The 25,322-nt window shown below is 40.8% G+C and overlaps 2 protein-coding genes across 2 annotated transcripts in view; both read right to left on the bottom strand.

Annotated features, from left to right (window-relative positions):
* The window catches only part of LOC111871850 (probable cytochrome P450 6a14), a 32,946-nt gene extending 15,873 nt beyond the window's left edge, over positions 1-17,073 (bottom strand). Inside the window, exon 1 of the mRNA XM_023865223.2 lies at positions 16,259-17,073. The gene's annotated coding sequence lies outside the window, so the exon portion shown is untranslated. The remainder of the gene's footprint in view (positions 1-16,258) is intronic.
* Positions 17,074-18,236: 1,163 nt separating this feature from the next.
* The window catches only part of LOC111871852, a 30,870-nt gene continuing 23,784 nt past the window's right edge, over positions 18,237-25,322 (bottom strand). Inside the window, exon 7 of the mRNA XM_023865224.2 lies at positions 18,237-19,207. Coding sequence (XP_023720992.2) covers positions 18,970-19,207 — 238 coding nt within the window. The 3' untranslated portion in view covers positions 18,237-18,969. The remainder of the gene's footprint in view (positions 19,208-25,322) is intronic.

Raw genomic sequence — 25,322 nt, 5'->3', positions numbered from 1 at the left:
ATATTGGAACCTCGCTTAACGAGCATAATTCGTTCCAGAATCTTACTCGTAATGCGAAACACTCGTTAAGCGAAACAATTTTTCCCATATAAATTAATGTAAAATACGATAATGCGTTCCATGCCGAAAAATTCTCAAAAATTTTATGTATAACGTTTATTCAAAGAAAATTATATATACATTGTTAAAGAGCGTGAATCATTTCATCTTTTCTTCTATGCGGAATGAACAAACCTGGAATGAGAATTCGATTTGCAGAAAACAAAAAGAAAATCGAAATAATTAGTTTATTATTTAAGATACATATCTAATTCTTTTTTACCAGAAAGGAGCAACCTTTCAACAGCGTAGAGAATACGTAACCGTTGCGTAGATATTCTTGTCACTCCCTTTGAAGCATCTATCTCCTTATCTTGTCCTTGTTCTTGAGGATAGTGCAAATCGTTGATGTAGACCGACTGTATGTGCGTGCTAGATCAGCCACGCTCACACCTCGTTCTCGCTTTTCAATGATTTTACTTTTCATTTCTACGGTTATTTTTATTCTCTTATGGCTGTCTTTTTGCGGCCTTTTCTTCGGGGGCATTTTTGCAAGGGTTATTAAACTTTTCACAAAAAAATCACAAATAATACGTCTGAACACACGTTTGGAAAAATGTGTGATCACAAGCGACACTAAGAGCTAACGGAACGAGTGCTAAACACAGACTGACGTAGCAAGCGCACAATCCGGGACTTCCCCTCTCGTCACTCGTTATGCGAAACGTCGCTCGTTAAGCGAGTCATTTTTTTACAATTTGTTTTGCTCGTTATGCGAATTATTCGTTATGAAAGGTTCTCGTTAAACGAGGTTCCACATTATTCTAGGGTCTTGAAGCAATCGTGCTAAAATTACTGAAGATTATTATTTTACTACTATGTCTCCATTAGTGTGCTTAATACAAACCCAGTTTCTTTTTGACAGGATTTCTTTGGCAAGTATTCATTATCGAAATTATACAGGATATTGCGTTTCTTATCACTTGGCTTTCAGATAACTTTATCTAATCGTCCCCATAACGATGCACCTTTTCCTTTATCTGAAGGCGAAAACAATGACGGCATCCGAAACGTCCTAGGCCTATATATTACTTTTCTAGAAAATGAATGGAGGGCAAGCGGTAGCGCAGCTCGTCGAGGCACTATGCTACAAGCCGGAAGATCGCGGTTTCGAGTCCCAATAAGTTTGATTTTTTTCAATGTACCTAATCCTTCCAGCCACACTATGACCCTGGGGTCGAATCAGCCTCTACGGGCGAGGGCATACCAAGGAAACTGGAAACGACAACGCAACCGCGATTTCCGAGATTTGTTATCAGTCTGAATTGAACACGTGTTACTGAATGGAGCAGTGCAAATTAAGAAAACTGCAACGCAACTCACTAAAGGGCTGAGAAACTAAACTTCCAGGCAACGGAGCATTCCAGTTTTCTCTCAATTACGTTGCCTCGTAGTTTCCTAGTGACAGCTCTTCTATAACGCTCCGCCAGTGATTCATCTGTTTCTTAAGATGGCACGAAAGGTTGACGAAGCTGCTAATATTGCTTTTCTGCAGTTAATTTAGCAAGAGCCTGGCATATATGACAAACGCCACTCAGACTATGCTAGGCAGGACAAAATAGATTTGGCTTCGGAAAGAATTTCTCATGAGACGAAGGAGTCTGGATCCAGGTTAAGTTCTTCCGAAACATTATAAGCGCCTCCGATTAAATTTCCACAAAAGAACGGATGCGCCCAATGTTTTCTTTTCTGATATTGTATTTAAGCATCCTGTTGCATTAATATATCACTTATTTCACATATATTTCCGTTTTAAACACAACTTATTATACAGTCACCTTCCATCCACATTGCACGATTCGACTGTATATTGTCATCATCAGGTGTCTTCTATCTTGTTAAAATAGTTGCACAGTATGTCAAAAGTTCGTATCGCGTGTGAATGTGATATTTCCTAATTAAAATAAATTGACTTTAATTAAAACAAGTTCATTAGCATCCAAATAATTTCCTTATGGTCGTCGTCCCCTCTTCTCACGCCATCTGAACCGGTCTGAACCGGTTTCAACTACCACCATATTACCATAGGATCAGTATTATTATCTTACACTGCAGAAGGTTAAGAACACGAAATTAGAAAATGTAGTCATGCACTACGTCGGACCAACATACCCACTTACGATGATGTGAGCAGCTAATCAAGCCTAAGTTTCTTCAGTGTGCGCCTGCTAATCTCGAAACTAGTTGCCTGTTTGAAATCCGGGATTTTTCTAAGAAATTGCGGTTGCGTTGCGGTTGCCAGTTTACTTGGTGTGCCCTCGACCTAACAGAAATGAGTACCAGGTACCTTCTTGGGGAGTAAAGGGCGGCTGGTGCTTAAGGCTGACCTCATCGACATCTGTGAGCCGACCGTCTATAGAAAATGTACGAGCCTCGACGTCTCACAACCCTATGGGCTTTCATGGCCTGATACAAGGACAGCTTTCCTTTTCCTTTGCCTAGAAATTGAAGAGTATCTGAAGAAACCTAACCTATAATGACATTAGATTCTTCTCAAGAATATTTAGAATTATAAAACAACTTACAGGAACAATATTTTTGCGGTATCCCAAAATAATTTCGCTGTAGCACCGCTTGCAAACGAATAGTGATTTTAACATAAAAATCGATAACATATTTACGCGTAAGAGGCGTTCGTTTTCTCTATATCTACAAAGATAGTAACACAATGAGCATAAGGACGGTATTGCACATTCTTTTAAATGATTGACAGCTTCATTTCCTGAATAATTAAATTTAATTCATTACTTATTTGCATGTGAACTTAACAACCGAATGGCCAATTGCAAAGTTAGCACGAGTAAAGAAAAAAACATAATAATAACATACAGAAACAAGGCACTTTATATAATAAAAATAATTCAATTCAGTTTCTTTTAATTACTTGCTAGAGGCGAGTGGACTATAACAGGCGAACAAAAACTAGATTATGGTTAGAACTAGGCCGCGCCATAGCTCAAGCGGTTAGTCGCTGGCTTCCCACTGCGGAGACCCGGGTTCAAACCCGGGTCTGGTCAAGTGGGATTTGTGGTGGACAAAGTGGCCCTGGGGTAGGTTTTCTCCGAGTACATCGGTTTCCCCTGCCAATCTTCATTCCACCAAATTCTCCATCATCATAATCACCCGGGGCAGGTACAGTAGGTCAATCAGTGGCCATCGTGCCGAGTGGACCAAACTGGGCTCCACCCCCCACTATGCGAATTTAAAAAAAAAAACGGTTAGAACTAAAACTAGAATTAGATTTAATCCTAGGCAATAAAATAATACAGGCAACACGATAATGACATAATTCTAAGGGTTAAGCTAAGGAAAATATATCCTCAAGGGATGTTATGTTTATTGAAAACGTCCAGAGATTTCCAGTTGTTGTTTGCAGCTGTGACGCACCTTGCTGAACGTTTTGAGACGTCGCCGACTTTCAAGTTGGAAAATTCTCGAATTTGCTTAGTGGGTACACGGATACCATCAGTATCCATAATAGAACACTCAATTTTGTTCTTGGAAACATCAATTAGAAATACAGCATCAAGATTCTGTCGTCTGCAATAAAGCGTTTTAAATGTAAATAATTCGACATTGATTCATAATTACGACAAGAGTCGGGCTGAGTAAGTCAATTATAGCATAAATTTGAGAACTTTGTATGTTAATCAGCTAGAGTAAGGTTATTTCAGTCGGCATGCATACCCAAACTTTGAAGAGATTAAGGTAATGAATAAAACTCTTAAACTATTCAAAGAAGAAAAATTAAATATGATGAAACGAATTAGTCCTAACAGCTTTAGTGCCTGAGAACGTAAGTTGTGAACTTGACGATGAAAATGAAGTTTGTTATCTAACATAACCGGAAGTTCTTTTATACAAGCAGTTCTTACGATCAATAGATCACCCACAATGTAATTAAACGGATACTATTAATTTTACGAGTAAAAGTAATTATATTTGTTTCGATGTGTTAGTTTTCTTACAAGTTTCAATGCCTCACTTCTGTATAAATTCCATATCGAATTGCAGTAACTTGCAATCCTCAGAAGATTTAACGACATTAATTATTTTCAAATCATCAACAAAGAGAACAAATTCCGAAAAATAAGTTTTTGTGCCTAATCATTAACGGAAATTTTGAACAGTAGATGTAACAAAGCGGAGCCTTGAGGCAGTCCTGACAGAAAGGTAAAAGGTGAGGAAGACTTCCCTACAGTGCAATCCAGATGATATGTAACGTTGGAACTAATTAATATAGGGACTTCATACACTGAAGTGTCGCGCAGCGGTGGCCACGGAAACCAGACTGACTTGCATTAAGCAGGCCTCTTTTTTCATTCTTCAGTGTACCTTTGAACCATTTTCAGAATAACGTTCTAGAATTTTGAGGGAAATCTTGGTCCTTACCATGTTTCCCTGGGGGTGAACCGGCCGGGGCATGAAGCTGACCACTCACCTCTAACTAGTGTCAGGTCAAGAAGACGTAGATCTATACATCCGCTCTCCCATACATCTACACGGCGTAATGCTTAATTAGTTAAGTACGGGGACAACTTTACCTTTTTACCGTGTTTCGCTAACGTTATAAAGTTTGCTTCCTTCCAGGGTTTGGAAAATTGGACGGCCGAAAATAAGGGTTAAATGAATGTGTCAGATGTACCAGTGGTGTTCTTGGAAGATGCCTAAGGCATCGTCTGGAATACCATCAAGTCCACAAGTCTTTCTATATTTCAATGAATTTACGTGTCACAAGGTCGTACTTTCCCCAACTGAGTGCTTTCTACAGATACAAGCAGAGCTTGGGCTGTAGTCTCCACCGGTCACTCATGGTTTTCGTTACACAGGTCATGCGATGAGATGTGGTTTTCTAAACAATACGCAATCGAGTTGATTTCCTCGTTCGAGTGATGTGTTAAAGCTAAATGGCCATGAACAGCGGTTGGTGTCTTTGATCTTTCCCTTTTCATAAACAATTTCGAAATAGGCCATAAACCTTGAGATGTGACCTCAAAGTTACCTACTTACTTTTCCCACTGTTCGAGTGCCTTCCTACGGGCCATTCATCAGATGGTTTGGGCGATCCAGTTTACTGCCGGTCTGTATGCTGAATCCCGGGTTACTTGCCACAGTTTCGTTTTAGCACGCTTTCCAGACCAGGTGGATTCTTTTTGAGGTCCGAGAGTGTAATTTACCTTGGCGATATCCTGTACACTGAAGCTACAGAGGCAATAAAATCGGGGCCCGCTTTATCGGCTTCTTCCCTCAAGTTAATTTGGAGTCTAGGTGAAATTAATTCAGACTTTGAAACCGCTCACAATCTGTGAATTTGTCAACCTGGTCCGGAGGATTATAACATGATCCAGTAAGTGGAAAACGACTTGCAGCTGATGTGAGTTCAGAAAGTCAGAGACAACCAGACATTCTTGTGCACAACAGTATTGAGCAGGTCACCATTTCCCGCAAGAGAGTAATGAGTAGGACATTGTGGTGCTGAAATTTCAAACTCATAAATATGCAATAAATTCAGTAGTTTTGCGCATGATGGGTTGGAAACTGCGCTATTCCAAATTGGATGCTTAACATTCAGATCTTCTGCCAGTAACGAGGTAGGTCTAAAGCTTCAGAGCTCAGTGATGTCTGCATCCTTCCACTCGTGGCCTTGTGACTTACAGACTGCCACAAGTAGCAATTCGCTACTACCAATTGGTATGCAAACCTCTTGTGGCTTCTACTGAAACAAGCGGAGGCAGGTCTACATGGTTGTGAGCTATGCATTTTCTCACTGCCACGGCAGTTTCCCTTTTTCTTCCTGGGAAGCAATCAGTCCAATAAAAGTGATAATTTGGAACAAAGAACCTTTCATGGGGTTTGAGATGTGTCTCTGAGAGAGAGCGCGCGCGCGCACGCACGCACACACACACACACACATATATGTAAGTCGTGTAGCTCTTTGCTGGGCTTATATAGCTCTGCCTATAAATGCTATGACTTTGAGCGTCTTATGATCTCTAGCAGCCATTTTGTTTCACTAAGTAACATTTTTGTAATGGCCAGAATTTAGTCTTTTTCCGACACAGCTTCACTGAGCTCTGTCATGATCTGTTGCACTACAGTGACGACTTTTAACGTGTCATCGTTAATTTTCATTTCATGCATCCTGTTGTGTTATAATATACAACTTCTTTATTAAAACCGTCACAACACAACATATATCGAGGTCAGTGCCTAGTTTTCTAGTACTACAGTTCAGTGGTGTATATATGTTAGCCATGTATTTGCCTGAAACATGTAGCACAGCCAAAACTAGGCACTGACCTCGATATATATTGTGTTATGACGGTTTTGATAAAGAAGTTGTGTCATTGTTAGACGAAAAGGGAGCCTGTACTGATAAACCTGCTTTCTGAATTTCCTGTTGTGGCAGATGATATTGCATGGAGTGTCGCGCGCTTTGTCCATCTGTCTGCGGTGTTTGTTGTTACTTGTGTTTAGTGTCTTGACTCAGTGAGGCCAAGTAGGACTGTTCTGGTGATAGATCAATTAAAACGAGTTTGAATTAAAAGCAATGTAAAGTCTACATAAGCGAACATTTGTCTGAAACGTTACCTATTGAAGGTCTAAAACAAGATGTTTTATTGTCATTGCTTTCAAACTTTGCTTCAGAATACTCCATCAGGGAGGTGCAAAGAGACAAGACCAGATTTGAACTGAACGGGACACAGCAGCTTCTGGTCTATGCTTGTGATGTTAAGTTAGTGGAGGATAAAATTTATACGGTGTGTCTAGGTTCTGTTAGGACTGCGTTCATTAAAAATACAAGACGTGAATTATTTTCAAAATTTCACTCTTTTTATTCAAATAGTCTCCTTCTGAATCAATACATAGCTGGAATCGATTGAGAAGTTCTCGAAAACAGTCACTGTACTCCTTTTGTGGAATCGCATTTAAAACTGCGGTACTTTCCCTTTGGATGTCCTGGATGGTGTCGTGACGGTCTCCTTTCATCGCCAACTTAACTTTTGAGAACAACCAGAAATCTGCTGGAACCAAATCTGGCGAATACGGCGGATAGTCAAGAACTGTAATCCCTTTTCTGGCCAAAAAATCGAGCACGTTCTTCGATTTGTGGGGTGGGGCATTGTCGTGAATGAGCGACCAGGAACCTTGCTCTCGATATTCAGGTCGAATTCCAAGAATTTTCCCCCACAAACGATTGAGGACTCCGAGATAATAAACAGAATTCACTGTATATCACAGATAATAATATGGAATCTCAAATTCACGCTGATAAGGTGGTTGGTCTAGAAGTGAACACAAGGAAAACCAAGTATGTACTGAGGACACAATGACAACTTAACATAGCCAATAGAGCCTATGAAAATGTGGAGTAATTCAACATTCTGGAACGAAGATAACAATTCAAAATTTGTTTCATGCTGAAATTAAGACCAAATTAATTCTGGGTAATGCCTACCACTATTCAATTCAGAAACTTTTGTCTTCTTATATGCTGTCTATAAATGCAAAGTTTAAAATATAAAATAGTACATTTTGCCCGTAGTTTTGCATGGGTGTGAAACTTGGTCGCTAATGATAAGGGAAAAACATGGATTGAGGGCTTTCGAAAACGGGGTGCCCAAGAGAATATTTGGACTCAACAGGGTTGAAATATCAGGAGGCAGGAGAAAATTGCATGATGATCAACTTCACAGCTTCTACTCATCACCAAATATAGTTAGAATGATTACGTAAGCAGGATGAGATGGGTAGTGCATGAAGCACGCATGGGAAAGGAGTGAATACAAGGTTTCGGTGTGAGAACCAGAAGAACAGAGATCACTAGGAAGACCTAGATGTAGATGAGAGGATAATATTAAAATGGATCTTAGAGAAATAGGATCGAGTTTGGACTTGAGTCATCTGGCTCCGAGGGTCATAAAATGCAAGAAATTTCTTCAGTGGCTAAGCAACTGTTGGCTTCTCGAGGACTTATCTCCATGGGGTTCCTTAGTTAGTTACCTATGCCGTGACATATCTCATGCGATGAGTCGCCAGCTTCCCACCGCGGCGGCCCGGGTTCGATCACAGGTGAAGTCATGTGGGATTTGTGGTGGACAACGTGGCACTGGGGCAGGCTTTCTCCGAGTGCTTCGGTTTCCTCTCTCAATTCTCATTGCATCAACTGTTCTATATTCATCCATCATCCGGGGCTGGTACAACAGGCAAATTAGTGGGTGACGCACGAAGTGGACTCAGTCTTACCCCACCCCAAGAAACTAACTAACTAACTAACTAACTAGTTATCTAGCTGATCCCGGACATTTCCATTGATATACAGGGGTAAATCATGTTAGATTTATGTGATTGCGCCCTCTCCGACTGGTTTCAGTACAACTGTCGCAGGCATGTGTCGAGGAGTATCAATATTCTACATCGACAGTCTAGAAACACAGCAGCAGCATAACACAGACGATTAACCGACTGCGACCCTTGTGTTCCTTGTTGCGCCGTATGTCATCGCATGTTGTGTACCTTTGCTGTTTACCCAGCCTTACGCAAAGTGCCCACGTGACCCTCACACCCACTGGAAGATAAGTCTGTAAGAGTGAGTTCGGCAAGATTCCGTAGCGTCCATAATTCAGCAGCTATCACGAAACGGCACACTAATGAAACAGTAAGCAGTTCGCATTCTTCCATTTCTACTCTGTTAGACTTAATCTGATATCCATTCCTGTAGAATTCTACGTAGTTCTGCTCTTGGCTTATGGCGATGGAAACGGCACTAATTTCGTTTGCGAGAAAGCTTCTTTATCTGATTTAACATTCTTAAAGGATGAAAATCTTCGATGATAATCGATATAAAGAAGAGGATAACGTTATATTTTGTTATCTCTTTATTGCTAGGGGGTGGGACTAAGTCCCTTGTACTACGGCCACTTCTGGCCTATTGTACCAGCCCCAGATGATAGGTGAGGGTGATTGTGGAGCAATTGGTGGAATGAAGATTGGCAGGGGAAACCGAAGTACACGGAGAAAACCTGCCCCAGCGCCACTTCGCCCACCTCAGATCCCATTTGACCAGACCCGGGATCGAACCCGGGCCGCCGCTATGGGAAGCCAGCGACTAACCGCTTGAGCTATGGCACGGCCCTATATTTGTTATAGTCGTCATTATCTGTGTATGAATACTTTTCGATATATGGGGTGGAAGAAAAATGTATCTTACATTAAGAAGATGGGCCTGTATTTTTTTGAACTGAACGCAATGAACTTCGAGAATCTATGGCTGCCTCTTTTGGCGTTCGTAGCTTATTTGTTGAAGGTGAAACTCCCGTAAGCACCCAGTAGGAGCAAACACGTCCTAGCTCCTGTTCGAGGAAAACCATCTTACATTGTGCTTGCCACCAAAACTCAGATACAGCCTACTTTAAACTGGTGGCCCCCCGCCAACCTTCCGACAACTCTTCAATAAAACCGACTCGAATTTAATTTGTTACGAAATAACTAAATTGAATCATGCCACAATAGAGTTTTACGTTATTGTAAATTGTAAATCGTTTTATGTCTTGCTAACTGCTACGTCATTCAGACGTTTCATGGCCAACGACTGAACTCTGGCCACAAAAAGCTGATAAGAAATATTTTATGTGTTAACACATTTATAAATGGAGAGTGTTAATCGCCAGATCATTGTTATTTATCATATCTTCTTTTTTTTAGGATTTACTTATACTCAATGCCATTGTCAAGGTCCCTCCTGCACGTTTGTGAACAGTCATTCAAATGCCTCCTGTCAGCATCGAAACTTCTAGAATCCCCTGATATTTATACATTTACTGTTGACGCAATATTTTTGGCGTTACTTCTACATTACATATTAGGCATATGGGTTCAGGCACAGAAGCAGACTAAGCTGCAGGCTGATTCGGCTGAGTGGAAGGGTCCTGGTGTTCATGGGTTCGAGGGTCGTCTTCGAACAGAAGCACGCGCACCCGAGTGGCAAACATGCTTTACTTCTGTTTCATACAGGGATTAGAACTTGCTCCTGTCTGGAGGAGCCTGTGTGTTCAACAGCCCCACCCCTGAATATACATACATTTTTCTATGGGAAGGGGAATGATAACCATGAATTAGGTAGAGGTTTTTCGTACATAAGAGAATCGTATCAGCAGTTAAGAGGGTAGAGTTCGTTAGTGATAGGATATCATATATAATACTAAGAGGTCGCTGGTGTGATATCATTGTTATGAATATTCATGCCTCAACAGAGGATAAAACTGATGATATGAAGGACAGCTTCTGCGAGAAACTAGAACGTGTATTCGATAAATTTCCTAAATACCATATGAAAATTCTCTTAGATTTTATTGCCATAATAGGTATGGGAGACATTTCCAAACCAACAACTGCGAACGAGAGTTTACACGAAATTAGTAATGATAATGGAATTGGAGTTGTAAACTTTGCCACATCAATAAATCTTACTGTAAAAAGTACAAAGTTCCCACATCGTAACATCCATAAATTTACTTGGACATCTCCTGATGCGAAGATACACAATCAAATAGACCATTTGATAGATAGGAGACGGCACTCAAGTATACCTGATGTCCAATCATTCAGGGCAGCAGATTGTGATACTGACCACTACCTGGTGGTGGCAAAGGTTAGGGAAAGACTGGCAGTGAGCAAACAACAACACACAGTGTTCATATGGAGAGGTTCAATCTCAAGAAATTAAACGAGGTAGAGGGTAAAGAGCAGTATTGTGTTGAAATCTCAAAAAGGTTCGTGGCTTTGGGAAAACTAAGACACTGCGGCAAATATTAATAGAGCTTGGGCAACTATTAGAGAGAATAACACAATTTCAGCAAAAGAGAATCTAGGTTATTATGAAATGAAGAAGCATAAACCATGGTTTGATGAAGGATGCTCAAAATTATTAGGCCAAAGCAAACAAGCCAAATTGCAGTGGTTACAGGATCCAGGCGAAATAAATAGGGATAATTTGAACAGTATAAGACGTGAAACCAACAGGCATTTCAGAAATACCAAGAGGGAATATCTGAAAGTCAAAATTGATGAACTTGCAATGAACAGTAAGAACAAGAACCTTAGAGACCTGTGTAGAGGAATAAATGACTTTAAGATGGGTTACCAACCTAGAAGTAACTCAGTGAAGGATGAGAATGGTGATCTGCTTGCAGATTCCCACAACATTTTGAATAGGTGGAGGAACTACTTCCCTCAGTTACTGAATGTACATAGGGTCAGTGATGATAGGCAGACAGAAGACCATACAGCTGAGCCGTTAGTACCTGGTCCTAGCCCTTTTGAGTTTGAAAGTGCTATTACAAAGTTGAAAAAGTATAAACTGCTCGGTAGTGATCAAATTCCAGCAGATCTGAATTATATGATTACTAAAATACATCCTTGATTCGGTCATTCTTATAGTGTGCTTGGCGGGGAGACGTAGTGCTCAAACTCCTCATTATGCAGTTTGCCCGAGCCTTCTGTCACTTCCTGCCTCTTAAGTCCAGCTTCAGCATCTTGATCTGAACTGCCTCTTAAGTCCAGCTTCAGCATCTTGATCTGAAATAGCTTCAGTTTTTTCATATTCTGTTGCTCAGGTTGTTCTAAAGAATCCGTCCAATTTCGAGATCACGTATAAAATTTCATTCTTATTCATTTAAGGCGATAAGTTGTTAGTCCCCCGCCCAACCCTAAAATTATAAGGGCTTGTCCCTAAAATTTTCATTATGTAATTGAAGCCACACAGCATGACAGGACTTGGGATAATGTCATTTTGCTTACAATTTCGTAATTAAGCACGTTCGTATATTTCTCACTCAAGATAAGCAGTAACATGACAGAATGCAGGCGCACAATTTTGTTTCATTGCGAAATGTGTCAACCACACAATTTCAGTTGTGCTTCGGTTGCTTTTAACTGCTTAGGGCATGTAGCGCCGAATATTAGGATTTGGAAAGTAATATGGAAGGAAACGATGACGGTGTTATATTTGAAGGTGATCTATTATTATCTCAGAAATTTCCTAAAAGGGTTAAGAAAAGTCACGAAAAAATTCCGCCTGTATAGGCAACTTCTGGACTGATATTTGAACTTAGGAGGTCCCGAATATGAAACAGGAATGCTAAACACTCTACTACATCTAGAATTTCGTCAGCGTACCTCAGTACTCCTGAGCTGATTGTTATGTCGCCTGAAGGATGCAAAATGTTTTGAACTCCCGGAATGTTTACATGCTGATTATTACGTATACGGCTATCACACGAAGCTTTCTGCATTCATTATTCGTTATTTGAATGCATGCTTTACAGATGACGTCATGTTATATCCTATGGTGGGAGGAAGTGTATTTAATCTCATGAAGTCTCCACGTGTGGGGCCAGGAATAATCGTTCAGTACCTTGCGACGTGAATATCCTTACCGAACAGGTACACACAGTGACAGCGCTTGTATACGAATCTATATCCTCCTTAACACCAATTTTATGACTAGTATTCTTCAGTACGTACCTGTTGGTGAGCGTAATATAAACCATGGCCGCTCCCTACCCAGACACTTTGCAGTTCATCGTAAAGAGTCATTATCCCAACAATTTGAAAGTCAATTGTACCCGCAGTTGATGTAGGGTCGTCAAACAACTCGCGATTTAGAGATATAATTTACTTTGTTCCCATTTTTCCATTAACTTTAGTAATAGAATTTAATAAATGACAGAGTATCCAAATATTACTTTTGATGATGTGCTGTTAAGTTTGCACGAAAATAAACACGAATTCAATTGAATTATTATTATTATTATTATTATTATTATTATGTTTTATTCCTGCTCATTTTTAGTTGTCCTTTAGGCTGGTAAGTCTGCAGGTAAATAAATAATAACTTTATTATTATTCAACCTCTTTATTAACCGTCACAACACAACACACATCAAGGTCAGTGCCTAGCTACGGCTCTGCTACATGTTTCAGCTATCAATAGCCATCATCAGGCAAATACATGGTTAACATATATACACCATTGAACTGCAATAATATTAAACTGGATACAATACTATTAATCATATAAAACATTTGACGTAAAAATACAATAAATCTGATTATATAAAACTGAAGTTATAGTATAAAACAAGAATAAAATTTCAAATTGATGTTTTATATCATCGAATCAGTCGTTGGTTTTGTAATTTCGTTGCGTTCCCACGGACAAATTGGAATATTCTATATTTTTCTTTTTGTATATAAGATTGTATAGGAGGCTCGTCATATAGATGTAGTAAATTAATGTTAATCTGAAAATGATATGAAAATAATAGTATTAAATTTTGTTATAATAAACAATTTATTTTGATATTGAAGATATAGTATAAATATAATACTTACTGTTTAGTCGGTGCCTCGTCTTACAAAGTATTGTCCGTATTGTAGGGAATGTAAACAACGACTGATTTGATGATGTAAGATTGAAGTCAATGCCAGGGTGGGGGGGGGAGGTAGAGATAAGGTGTATGCGGAAGTGAAGGTGGGGTTAAACATTTCGGTAAAATTATCATTCAGTTGCAAATTTAGTTTGCTGATTTCGTAAAAGTGAAATCTTTCATATGTATCCAAGGTTGTAACACAACAGGATGCATGAAATTAAAATGAATTATTAATATTATTACTATATTGTTTATTAAGGGTTCCCGTAGAAATGAGCTAAAGGCTCTCAAGCAAGTACGCATTCAAATATTGCAGTAAAGGAATGTGATGAGGCTGTTTTCCGCAACACTTTATTCGTGTCAGAGTTTGTGTCAAGGCTCGAAATATGCTAACGCTGCTCAAACTGTCCCGTATTGAGTGGCATTCAACCTTTTGTTCGCGTACCCCAAGATATAATTTCTCTTTAACTTTGTACCCCCCAAATTGTTGGTGTATAATTAAAGTTATACAGTCTATAATCTACATCTAAAATAAATTAAATTAAATCCAAAATAATGTATTAAATAATAAGTTTCAAATGAGATAAAGGAGAATTAGGCTATTAAGTAACAAATATACTGTGACATGACGCCTAAAAGCCAGAATATATTTGTTAGCGGAAGCTACTAGAAGTAGAGCATACGAGTAATCTGCTGTACAGAGCCTGGAATGACAGCGGGCCTATATATATTATATATATTTATTAACACGTTTAACATGTAAAATATAAATATTCTTTACATTATGACAAATGGCTTACCATTGCAGACAATGACTCTAACAAAAGACAGACCCGCCCTCTCGTCAGAGAGGGCGCCCCACAATAACAAGAACGTAACTGTCAAAGAGTAATAAATATCTGGTTATGAGCCCCAGACTGGGCTCGACACCAAGACTGACTGACCGTCAGTCGCAATGTGACTTTGACTTTGACTATGAGGGCCGTAAAATACGTAAGTTGGGCATAATCTGCTCTGTAAAGCCTGTAATGACAGAGGACTTGTGTGTAGTGCAAAATCAAGAATATTTATAACATGTTATATGTGCGAAATATACATTTGACGAAAAGCCAAGCATATTCATGAGAGACAACTTAATCTTCTAGTCTGAGAGGATGTTACGTAAAGGCTATTACCGCAAGATTCAGGTTATGGGAAAAAATCTCTGGTCGTGGTCCTTAAGGGGCCTGACGACAAGATGAAAAGATTGGCGTTAAGCCGCCAGTTGTAAAGTAACTTTGACTTTGACTTTGACTTTGACGTTGACTTCGGATCAGATCAGAGAGAATTAGCACTGGAGATTGTGGTCGAGTTCTGGAGGGTCGGCATTCCAAGGTGACTGAACAAGACATGGCACGAAGACTTCATACTGATTTGAAATGAGAATTCCTGTGTTAAAATCAGTTGACAAGAAGCGGATACTGAAGGCATTGTAAAGGCATGACCATTGTTAAGAACACTTACCTAGCAACGTCTAGTTAAAGAAAATATAGAAGACTATTTTATGTGTTGTAGTGACGGTAATCTTGAGTGTGTAAGAACTAATTGTAGTTACGAATGGCTAATATCCAGTAAACAGATTCGCCAATCCAAACCCGTCTACAGGTTACTAATACACGTGACAATATTGTTGCCTATAGTATAAAAATTAATAAAGGAACACAGATATTTTAGCAAAGCAGAATTGTATGATTAAATATTTTATCAATTATTAATGTGGTTCTGACCTGTTAGCGAGGTGACTGATCCCCTTAATTCGGGCCCGAAATTTAATTTTATGTACCCCGTAAAATATCTTCTCATATCCCCGGGGTACGCACACCCCAGGTTGAAGACCACTGCCGTAGTCTGTGCACCTATTCTGATTCTTGTAGTGCTCTGTTTATTGCAGCCCCTATTGTTTTGTTATTCTTCTTACCTCATTATACTTGTACACGTATATATGACACATCTTTAAACAGGGTTATATCTGCTAGTCTAGTCTTACGTTCGGTTTTCACCCCAAGGTCGGAACATACAGTGACCGGCAGTATGCATTTTACTTTTGACAAGTATGCAGGTACGCAGTATATGTTGGTGGTATTCTTCTCGGCTGAAAATACACTCTATAATATGCATTTCAGTTCAAAAATATTTAGATATAAAATATTCCAGAACCACTTAATAAATGACAGACGGACTGTTACGTAAAATATACGATTAAACTTGTTATTCACAAAAGCGAAGCGTGTATATAGCAGATATAAATAAATATAAAGTACACCGAGGAAGCAACAGTTTAACAAACAATCTAACACAGGATGAAGAGATAACAAAAGGCTTCATCATTTCTTTATTTTTTATAACTTTTAAAAACTAGCAATCAAGAAACTGCTGTTACCACACTTAGTGCACTATTATTAAATTGTGTATAAGTGTGTCTGAACAAAAGAAATCGTGACACATTAGTATAAAGATAATTATAAAATTGCTTCAAAATTACATTTGAAAATAAGTCTTCATGATCGTGGCAACCATCTGAATTTCGGAGGAGAGATAGCTTCCGAAACATCAGGTACATTAAATATATTATAAAAAGTATGATAATAGATAATGAACGCTCCTGATGCAACGAAGAATTCGGTACACTTAAAACATGTACTGAAATAACTTAATGTTATCTAGTCGTATAAGCAAGAGTGTCTTACCTTTTATGGACTTACTCCCTCTGAGCTGCAAGAATTCGAGTATTTGTGTGTGTGAGTCACTGATAATGGGTGAAAACACTTGTGAAGGGCACTTTGGATCCAAGTTACGATACTTGAAATAGGTAATAGATATTGTCAGTCTGTAGTGCTGCCATACATACAATACATTCAAACTCGGTGCCAGTTTCACAGACCTTTCGAAATAACCCAACTTCTCTGCTTGATCTCTATGAACGCGACTGGATTTACGGCATGGGATGCACTTCATATAACAGTGGCTGCGTTGTCTGTCAAGAAAGCAAAGTCACCGTGTCATTGGGCAACTTGAACGTGATAGGAGTGTCTGTTAACCAGTCATTGTCACCCAGCCAATCTCCGTCGCATTACACGTTGTACCGAAGCAATGTACTTGTACGCCGGCAGGTATTTCCAGTTCATGTTACGTGAGTTACGCGTCTCAGCGGCGTTGGCCAACATCAACCTAGCCTCAAGATGTCTGGGATATCAGCTGACAAATGGTGGTCCTCCAACTTGGGGGTTGAACGAAATGTACACGATACTCCAGCCTTGCTGGATCCCATGAACAGGGCAAGAAATTTCGGTTTCCATAAAAAGCGGAGAATTTCTTGACTCAACGAGGCACTTGTTTTATGGAGTTTTTATAAGATATTTGTAATAACCTGCAGTTTTTTTTCCAAAATACATCAAGAATGCTATGGAATTAGTTTATTTATGAATATTGTCAATATGGTGTTAGACATTTGGGGGCACGCAGTAGCGTAGTTGGTTGAGGGCTATGCTACAAGCCAGAAGGTCACGGGTTCAAGTCCCGATGAAATCATTGGATTTTATCAATTGACCTAATCTTTCCAGTCGCACTAGGCCCTGGGGTCGACTCTGCCTCTAACAGAAATGAGTACCAGGAATTAATTAAATAATTTTCCTGGGGAGTAAAGCGCGGCCGGCGCGTAAGGCTGACAACCTTACCGCCAACTTTGAGCCGACTGTCTAGATAATGTGGGGCCCTCAACGTCTCACAACCCCATGGGCCTTCACAGCCTGGTACAGGGATAGCTTTACTTACTTTACTTTTACTTTACGGTGTTAGACATTTAACAGTAAACTTAGTTTTCTTATGAGTTGTTTTTAAAGAGCACAAAATGAACTCGTAATGGGAAGGTGTTGTCTGCCCATCAATTTTATGTTAACGTTTGAAACGATTGACCCTATTTCGATTCCTTTCCGGTCCTTCATATTGTCGAATGATGCGTCGAGTCCGTAAACAGTCTCCTTCTTGTAGTATATTAAACTTCAAATATTCACAGAATAGACACAATACGATAAAACAGAAGACTGCTCTGTCACTTGTGACCTATTACATAACTTACATTTATGCAACGACTTAACGCTCGACAGTTCGTTGCTGGTGATTTAATGGCAATGATAAATGTCACGTTTTTTTTTCAATGGCTCTTCCAGCCCATTCAGAGCCCAGGCCTCTTATTCAGCTCCGTAATCATTTTTCACAGACGGTAGGACTCCTTGGGGGAGTGATCAGCCCGCCGCAAGGCTGCTATCTAAACAGAGGACAACACAAACACAGACTAAACACATCGTATACCAAACATCCGTTCCTTATGTGGGATTCGAACCCACGATCACAGCATCCGAGCGAGCGAAGACAGTTGATGCCTTAGACCGCGTGGCTACTATGACCGGAAACCTTATGCCTACCATGCTTTATATATTTTTATATATAAATACACGCAACTATTCATGTATATGTTGAAGGACAAAACGAAGTGACAAATTAGTGTGATAATGTAAATAAGTTTGACAAGATAAGAAAAGTTAATTATATTCAACTCTCACACACACATACAATAGGCTATATTTGTATTCACTGTCCGGTCTAGAAAATCGAGATTAACGGCCGTGGGGATCCGTTGCGCTGACCACATGACAATCTCTATCCGCAAAAGTTGGCACTAACTTCACTGACAAGTGGCGGTCACTCGGTCGGTATAGTTCGCTTGCGGACTACAGGCCAAAGATTACATGACAGAGATACGTAAATTGCATGGTGTATACGGTAAATGCATACCAATTTAGTCAATTTAGACGTTTACGAATAGTACGCACCAATGAGTATAGACTGTTCAGTACAGATACTGACATATAATCTGGAAAATATTAATTACTTGTGTAATACCCATAAAAATGCAATGGATAGACTCATTTCAACTTTATCTCCAAGGTTAAAACCTTAAGAGTAAGATCTTCTGTGAACGCTAGCAAACAAAAATTCTTGAAGAATGCCGTCTTCTGGGATGTGGCTCTGTGTAGACCTTATGTGCACCAACGTGCACCGTCGGTTCACACAAGATCTACACGGAGCCACATCCCAGAAGATGGCATTCTTCATAGTCACCGCCGTGAAGACCTCAAATCATACAAACATTCTTAAAACTGGCTTTAATACATGCAGTGAGAAAATATGTATACACATGCTATTGAATGATGCTTAGAGGCCGTTTCGCAGTCTCTTGAACAAGGAACATCCGTGACACCAAACAAACAACCAAACACATTTATTTATCTGGCTTTTAAGTACCGCACAAGTTCTCTTTTCCACATGACCTAACGTCTGTAAAATAAAAGAAAGCTTATGGCCTTTCGTCCTTCATTATAATTTCATGACTGGGAACAGCTCAAGGTTTCATGAGACGCTGGGTGTGTGGGTTGTGCCTTCTGAACCAGGCAATTTCGATCAGCAAGAGCAGGAAACTGTACGCGATGCTTGCAACATACAGCGACAGGATGAGCTGCACGTGACGCAGGGTGACTGTCGTATTCGGCACGGATTCGTCTTCTGAAGTCACTGACGAAGGAGCGGTCCATTTTGTGCGCAGGTAGTGCAGAATGCCGCTGGTTTGCAGCCGGTGGATACTGCAACACATGCCATAGGCACTCTCAGAAACTTCAGCATTTGTCTCACATTTCCTGGCAGCCGCTATAAAGCGTCTTAGTTTTAAATTTTTGGGTTGTACACTCTGGGAAACAGGATATCTCCGTCGCTATAGTGGATAGGTTCCAGACGGAACGACCGAGAGAACTGGGATCGAATCCTGGTAAGGAGCAATACGTTTCTATAATCTCCATAGATTCTAGACCGGCTCCGGTGCCCACTCTGCTTCCTATGCAGTACTGTGGTTGTGTTCCCGGGAGTAAACCGTGAAAGGCACAAAGCTGATACCTACATCGTTTGCCGAAGCTAAGAATTGTGGCGCTATACCTCCACATCCATACGTCTTCATGGTGTTGTGCATAATTAATTAAGCACAGAGGCCAGACACAGATATTCTAGACTAACAGTTTCCCATCTGTGACCAAAGACGCACATTGCCTATGAAGTGGCTTGGCCGATTCTGTCAAATACACTGAAGCGCCAAAAGTCATGGGATAGGTACCTAGTAACGTGAAGGAGCCCCTCTAGCTCAGCGAAGTGCAGCAACTCGACGTGGCGTCGATTCCACAAGTGGACGGAAGACCTCTGGAGAGATGTTGAGCCATGCCGTCTGGCTAGCCGCCCACAGCTCCCTCCTGGTATTTGTAGGTGCAGGACTTTATGTGCGATGACACGGTGCATTGTCCTGCTGGAATATTCCATCCTTGTGGGGGTACATGAAGTCCATGAAGGGCTGCAAATGGTCACCAAGCAGTGTAACGTAGCGGTCACCGGTCAATGACGGGTTTAGGTGGACGAGCGGACCCAACTCATGCCATGTGAACACACCCCACACCAGTATGGAACCACCATCAGCCTGCACGGTGCCTTGTCGACAACTGGGGCCCATGGCCTCATGGGGTCTGCGCCACACCCGAACCCTACCACCCGCCCGAAACAACTGGGACTGACTCATCGGACCACGCTGCAAATCCTCCAGGGTCCAATTAGCGACGTCACAAGCCCAGGTGAGGTGCTGTGTCCGGTGTCGTGGTGTTAACAGAGGCACTCTGGTCGGTCTTCTGCTACCATATCCCGTGGAAGCTGAGGAACGCTGCACTGACCTGCTGATATGCGTCTGGTACCTCCTGCATTGAATGTGGATGTGATTTCAGCCAGTTCGCTTGTCTGTTACCACGGACAAATCTAGCTAGACGCCGCTGATCACGATCATTAAGCAGCTGTGGTCGGCCAGTGCGCTGTCCACGGTGGATGCAAATGCCTTCCACAAGGTATTCCCGGTACACACGTGACACCGTGGATCGAGGAATGTTGCATGACCGCACAACTTCGGAAATGGAATGTCCCATCCGCCTGGTACCCACTATCATGCCCCGTTCAAACTCCGATAATTCACGTCGGCTTTCCGTGAGCAGACTGGCTGGTGTTCAACCTGACTCACGAAAGAACACCTCACAACTGATACTGCTCTGGGTATTCACGAGCTGTCAAGGGACGGTGGCGCCACTTAAGAAATTGCATGACTTTTGGCACTTGAGTGTATGTTACAGAAAGTATATGAGTGTTAAAATATTCTACGAAAATTTTAATTATTTTAAATTATTTTACATGTACATATACGTCTATTCGTATAGAAGCTATGTGTGAAGTCTTCTTACGTTAATCCTCTCGATATTAAGAGAATATCATTGGTCTTTCTATAGTGTATGTAGTAACCGGCTGTGGCTTGTATTGTGTGTTCTCTGGGTAACACACTATACTAGCTGCACGCTTTAACATTGATATGTTGAATAACTTTCGCTTTTACTCTAGCTGTAAATGTAATTTATTAACTCCACGGAGCTACAATTGGTGGACAGTCAATCTTTATAAGTGTAAAGCAATTTCTCATGTGTTGAGCACCTTCTGATGATGGTCTCATGAGGACCAAAACATGTAAGGGTTTCTATATAATTAAATCAGTGTGGTCGCACTCGATGATATTGTTGCTCACCTACAAACTTTATCTGAGATAACTCTCAATATGGTGTACATTTAAATCAAATAATTAAAAAAATAACGTTCAACTCAGCGCAGTTTGATAATTGTAGAGTGATTGGTTTTTAGAAAATAAGTCCCTAAGTGATTAATTTTTGGGCATTTCCCACAGTCGCCTGTTATTTGAGTAAATGTTTCGAAGACACAGTCCAGCTTCCGAACTATTATTTCAAATAAAAGTTGAGACTGGGAATAATGTCCAAAAATGATCATTTTATTAATATACCAACGTCATATAGTTTTAGATCTCAGGTACTTCAGAGAATTTCTGTTCAGAATAGACAGAAAAATTAAGGCAACATAACAAGAGAACACTTATATATCTTGTACTCGCGTGTTCTCCAGTTTGGCTTATACCTTTGAAATCTTGTTGCAAATATAAAAGTAAAGTAAAGCTACCCCTGTAACAGGCCGTGAAGGCCCATAGGGTTGTGAGGCGTTGAGGGTCCCACATTACCTTGACAATCGGCTCAAAGATGGCGGTAAGGTTGTCAGCCTTATGTACCGGCCGCACTGTACTCCTCAGGAAAATCATTCCTGGTACTCATTCCTGTTAGAGGCTGAGTCGACCCCAGGGCCTAATGCATTTTAAAATTATTTTCTCTTTGCCCAAAATTTAACACTGCAGATTAAATGAAAGCACAACTCTGAAGCATTAAAATAAAAAATGTGAAATTAATTAATAAGATTTGGCATTATTTTTATGGGGATGTCCTATGCATGTTGCGATTTGCTGATCTGCCATGAGACAAATGTACACAGACATGCTGTGGCAAGCTTCACTTTCCAGATGAAGAGAAAAAACTGAGGCAAGAAGAGCTAATCGTTCAACATTTCAAATGCCCTGTGTTAATGTGTACTGAAATGACGCACCTCGAATATTCACGTACCTGCCGGTGGATGCACAGAATGATAAAAATTCAGGACCTACTTCACAGTTTCCATGCATTTTTCTGTTATTTTCCGCATGTCACTCTACTATGTGGCCATTTGTGATATTCAGAGTCTTAAAGGAGTAGATATTCAAGAGACTGCCAAGGTGTCTGTAACGGAAGTGAAGTAAAAGTGACGTGGTTATTGAAAGTGTGGAATGTCCATGTATGAAGAGACAACCACTTATTAAACTTCTATACAATTATTCATTGTCGTTATACAGAATATACAGGCGAACTTAAGTTAAAGAAATTCAGGTTAGAAATGGTTGCAGGCTGCACATTTCAGGTAGGCTTGTTGCAGAGGATTGATTCTCTCGAAGGTCAAAGTTAAGTTAAAGTTACTTTACGACTGGCGGTTTACCGACAATCAGTTCGTCTTGGCGTCAGTCCCCTTGAGAATCACGATCAGGCATTTTTTTTTCAACCGAACCCTAGCGGTAATAGTCCTTATGTAACGTCCTCCCTGACGAGAAGATGGGTTTGTCTCTTGTGACTATGTGTGGCTTTTCCTGAAGTGAACACCTCGCACATACAGCATTTTACTGCAAGTTCTTCCTTTTGCACTACACACAAGTCCTCTGTCAGTACAGGCTTCACAGAGCAGATCATGCCTATCTCTCAGAGTTCAGAGTTACTTTACGACTGGCGGTTTACCGCTAACCAGTTCTTGGCGGCAAGCCCCTTGAGACCCACGACCAAAATTTGTATTTTCCAACTGAACACTTCCAGTTATAGTCCTTATGTAACACCCTCTCTTACTAGAGAATGTGTCTGTCTTTACAGTTGCTGCTGGGCCTCGCCAGCGCAGTCATTCTCAGGTCCGAGTACCACGGAACTAATTACCACCTTTTACTCTCTTAGATTCGAGACTCCCCCAACCTGGAGGACCAGTTCCTCATGTATATCCCCGGAAGAGGGTGGCCCGGTTATACCCCCAGGCATTGGCTTCCCTTTTCATCGCCTTCTACGTCTCACAAGGCTACGGTGGAGGTATTCGACCTCGCCTCCACAGGGATGCATATTTCTCGAGTCGAGCGGAAGCTTACGTTAAGACCAACGGTCAGTCGGCCAGTCTGCCTTGGAATGAAGAGCCATCTGATGCTTACTGCCAGACAGTTGCGTGTTTGTTGATGTGGGGCGCTCTCTCTGACGAGAGGACGTGTCTGTCGTTTACAATTGTTGCTGGCCCTCGCCAGCGCAGTCATTCTCAGATCAGAGTATTGTGAGACTCGTGACCATATTTTACTCTATCTTCTAGGCTTCCTCTTTCGTTGCCTCCTACGACTCGCAGGGCTACGGTGGAGGTATTCGACACCGCATCCACCCGGGATATCTTATCCAGTACCCTCATTTTCAATATCTCTCTGGATAAGACCCTTCCTTAAATAGTTTTGCACCGACTGTGTAGTGCACATGTGGGGGTACCGTTCTGTTACTGTGTTGTCTTGATTTGTTCCCATGGATACCCTCATTATTGAGTCGTTGCTTAGCAACGATAGTTTTACAATAAGTGCGTTGTCGTTACAACGCTTGGTTAAATGTGAGCGGTTCTCACAAAATATTTTCCTCATTTCAAGCATGTGCTGACTTCTACACAAGAATGTACGTATATATAAAACAAACATTTAGTATGGCATACACTCTTCGTAAATTAGACGAATAACAAATCTTCTACGTCAGCTGGAGAGCTGTTAAGTGCACCGAGCATGGAATAGTGACAAAGTTATGACGTCAACCGGTGAAGAACCTGTCAATCTCCCCTCTGACTGGAAGGGAGTCGAGGACTGCAAATTCTGACCAGTGACAATGACAAGCAACTAAGAATATGTGCACAGCCTTTCGAATCAGTGTAAGCCCACAGAAATGCACAGATCTGTGGGCAATCACGACTTAACATCGGGTGAATATGCAGTTCAACTTTATACATTGTGTTGTCTATGTCGAGGTTAATAATTCAAGTAGTATTATCTCCATGTCCCCTATACTACATAAGCTTCCACATTCATTCCAACTCATATTCATTAGCGTCCAGTCATTCGACGCTATATAATCTGAATTACTAACAGCGTCGTTAAGCAAACCATAAATAAATGCTTTCCAACATAATTTGCTATTGATCATGTCTGCTTCAAGACCAAGAAAAACTGTAACTAAAAAAAGAAATAACAATTTCGTAATAAAGCAAAATAGTATCTACTATTCATACGTGAAATCCCTCTGGATATGTTGTAAGCAAGAAAAGATGGAAAATAGTCCACAGTCCCAAAATAAATAATACACGTTTTAATCATGCCCTCTTTCTTCGCGATATGTAATATTAATAAGTCTGTGGCAATTTGTATGCCAAGTAGCGCATAGATCTGAAGGTAAAATGGCATCTGTAAGCAATGGCTTTCACTAATGATGATCAGGGATGAAAATGAAGGACAGTATGTGGCGCAAGAGGAGGAAAAGTGTTAGAAGAATATATTGTGACATGTCCGCTGAAAGCCGGAATAGCTAACCAGAGAAGACGCCCGTTGCCAGGTTGCGGTACTGTAAGTCGAAGTCAGAGTCAAAATTTTGTTACGATCGACAGTGACTGACAGTGGTGTCAAGCCGCATCTGGGGTCCAAAACCATTTTTTTATTACTGTCAGACAGTTGCTTGTTTGTTCATGTGGAGCGCCCTCTCTGACGATAGGACGGGTCTGTTGTTTGAAACTGCTACTAGTCCTCGCCAGCGGAGTTATATCTTCCGCCTATGAATTCTAGCGGCCATTTTGCTTCATGAGTTTTAACACAATTTTTGTGATGGTCATTTTTGTATCTTCTTCTGACTCGGCTCCATTGGACTCTGTCATGATCTGCTGAAATGCCGTTGTGACTACTGTGAACATGTCGTTCATACCTGTTTTGCATTAGGAGCCTGAACTAACTGACTTGGTGTTGTTATTGGTTGTGCCTCTAGGGAAAGGGTGCAGGTCTATACAACTGAGGGCGGCTGAGACTGCTGCTGTTGCTGCGTGTTGCTGTGCAGCGCCGTCGCGAAGGTTAGTCCTCGGGTGATGGGACTGGAAGAGAACTCCCTTCCCGTTGTAGTCTTGGGCGCGCTCTGCAACTTTCTCTCTCTCCTCTCTTCCTCG

The sequence above is a fragment of the Cryptotermes secundus genome, unplaced genomic scaffold (assembly GCF_002891405.2).
Source record: "Cryptotermes secundus unplaced genomic scaffold, Csec_1.0 scaffold1315, whole genome shotgun sequence".
NCBI classification, from domain to species: domain Eukaryota; kingdom Metazoa; phylum Arthropoda; class Insecta; order Blattodea; family Kalotermitidae; genus Cryptotermes; species Cryptotermes secundus.
This window is presented reverse-complemented; position numbering and strand designations above follow the sequence as displayed.